This window comes from Plasmodium reichenowi, chromosome 11 (assembly GCF_001601855.1).
Source record: "Plasmodium reichenowi strain SY57 chromosome 11, whole genome shotgun sequence".
NCBI classification, from domain to species: domain Eukaryota; phylum Apicomplexa; class Aconoidasida; order Haemosporida; family Plasmodiidae; genus Plasmodium; species Plasmodium reichenowi.
This window is the reverse complement of record NC_033656.1, coordinates 1,831,949-1,834,818: the sequence shown is the minus strand read 5'-3', so window position 1 is coordinate 1,834,818 and position 2,870 is coordinate 1,831,949. Positions and strand designations below refer to the sequence as shown.

The window sequence follows — 2,870 nt, the reverse complement described above, 5'->3', positions numbered from 1 at the left end:
CTCAAGAAATTTATATGGGAAAGAATTATCAACAAAAGCATACATGAACTCTCGATATCCAATAGTTATAAGTCGAGTCTTTGATTTACCCTCGGAAAAACCTACTTTTACCTTAGAATGTCCCCCTGATATTGATTATACAAATATTTTGGGCTTTAATGAGAAATTGATGAATGACGCAAATAGATATACACTTTTAAATAACTATGAAATAATTCCTCATGTAGAAGAATTCAAACCACTTTTCGTAGATAATGAACTATTTGAATACAACCAAAAGGTTGATAACATAGGAAGAAATGGAGAAGACATTTTAACTGCTATGCAAACATTATGGAATGAAATAATGAATATTAATAAAAAAAATTATAATTTGTTAAAAGTAAAATTACACGAAACATTCCATCAATACATGATTCAATGTAATATGCCAAAAAAAGCTTACGTTAATAAATGGAGACAATGCTTAAAACTTATTAATCAAGGAGGACATAACCTCGAAAAAAGATTGAACAAACAATTTTATACTTGGTACAATCAAAACAAATTATATCTTGAAGAATATAGAAGATTGACTGTTCTGAATCAAATAGTTTGGAAAGCACTCTCAAACCAAATTGAATATTCCTGTAGAAAAATAATGACCAGCGATATTTCTTCATTTAAACGTATAAATGAATTGAAACGTTTAGAAGAGAAAGAAGAAAAAGATGCTGAAGAAGAAATGAAGAAAAGAGAACAGTTAAAGGAAAAAAAAAAAAGTAGACGCAGTATATGGTTTTCTTGTGGAGGAGATAAACAAAAGAATGATACACAAGAACATTCATCGAAAAATGTTAGAGAACACCAAATAAATGAATATGGAGATATATTGCCATCATTAAGGGCCAGTATTAATAATTCAGCTATTAATTATTATGATACTGTAAAATATGCTGATTACTTGGACCATGAATCATCAGATGCTCTTTATACAGAGGAAGATTATTGGTTTGATTTGGAAAAGCAGACGTATACGGACATAATTAATATGCGTAAAGAAGAAAATGCTCAATCACAACGAGATGAAGAAAAAAAAAAAAAAAAAAAGGATAAAACACAAGAAATTATAACTACTAAACAAGAAAATATTGAAGTGCCTTCTGAGAAAGTTGAAAAAAAATTAGAATTAGATAAAATAACATTTCTCCATGACAAAAAATTTTATGATATATTAGGTGTCGATATAAATGCAGATATAAACAAAATTAATGAATCTTATTATAAATTAGCCAATAAACATTATCCAGTATATGGATCAACACTTGATGATCTAAAAAAATTTAAAGAAATTAATGAAGCATACCAGATTTTAGGAGATATTGATAACAAAAGAATATATAATCAATATGGATATAATGGTATAAAGAATTTTAATTTTATACACCCATCCTTGTTTCACTTTTTTTCTTGTTTAAAAAACTATGATTATTATACTGGAACACCTCATATAACAATTATTTTGAAATTTTTATTTGAAAAAAAATTAACTATGGACGACATAGAAACAAAATCTCAGTATATTATGCGTGTTATGAATGAATATCAAAAGGAAATTGAAGATATATTATCTTTAAGGTTAATAGATAAAATACAAGGAAATATAGATGGTATTAAAAATTGGGACACACTAATTATAAGTGAAATTAAGAAATTATTAAAATCTCATTTTTCTTTGCCAATTTTAGATTCTATGGCACACATATTTACAAATGTTTCTGAATGCTATAATGGAAACCAAAGAAAAGCAAAAAAGAAAATTGAAAAAAGATTCAAAAAAAATAAATTAAAATCTTCATGTGCTTACAATGAATTACGATATACACTTAGAGAATATTTCAAAACTAGAAAACAAGTGAGTTCATTATCTTATACCTTACAAAATAAAAATAATAATATAAAATATAAGCAAAATAAGTGGTATAAACATATTACTGATTTAGACGATCGAAATAAGAACAAAATATTATGTTCATTTGTTAAGAACATTCTAAAAATAGCTTTATCTGATATAGAGTATACAATCAGAACCGTCTGTGAACGTATATTAAAAGAAGAAGGAATAGATGAAATAACTATAAAAAAGAGGGCTGAATCATTGAATAAATTAGGGTATATCATTAGACAAAATATATTAAGATATCACGATATTAAAAAAATTATAAAAAATGATACTCGAAACATTGCTGCAAATATTGTCACAGAAATAAACACAATAAATGAACTATTAAAATGAGAATTATTACAATCATAATTAAACTCTAATTAAAAAACAAATATTCATGAAAATCTAAAAGAAATAGTACAATAAAATAATCAAACAAACGATAAACCAAATTCATAAAGTATACAAACATATATATAACAATACACAAAGAATAAATGAAAAATATGAAGGACAATACAGAAAACATTCATGAAAATTATATTAGGAAATGCAAATAAAAATCTAGAAGAAAATATGAAAAAAAAAAAAAAAATTTAAATCATTAAATAAAAAAAATGAAAGAAAATATTAACGTTATAATCAAAAAAAACATATTATAAAGTACTTTATAAATATAATGAACAATATAATGCAAAAATAAAAAATAATAATATTCATAAAATTCTAATTTTTACACATTATATACATTACAAAAAAAATGTGTTATTTATGAAAATGAATAATATCTAACATGATATATAAAGAAAATTTAAATATTTTTCTTTTTTCCTTTTTGTATTTCAAATATTCTTTTTTTTTTTTTTTTTTTTTTTTTTTTTCCTTTTTTTAGGAATTTTGTTTTTTTTTAATTTTTTTTTTAAATTTTTTTTTTTAACATGTTTTT

The 2,870-nt window shown here is 23.3% G+C and overlaps 1 protein-coding gene across 1 annotated transcript; it reads left to right on the top strand.

Moving 5' to 3' along the window:
- PRSY57_1147400 (ring-infected erythrocyte surface antigen 2) lies at positions 1-2,275 on the top strand (the record flags this gene model as incomplete). The annotated part of the gene is made up of 1 exon (XM_020115011.1): positions 1-2,275. A coding segment is annotated over one exon (2,275 nt), but the record flags the coding sequence as incomplete, so codon positions are not given.
- Between the last annotated feature and the right edge of the window lie 595 nt (positions 2,276-2,870).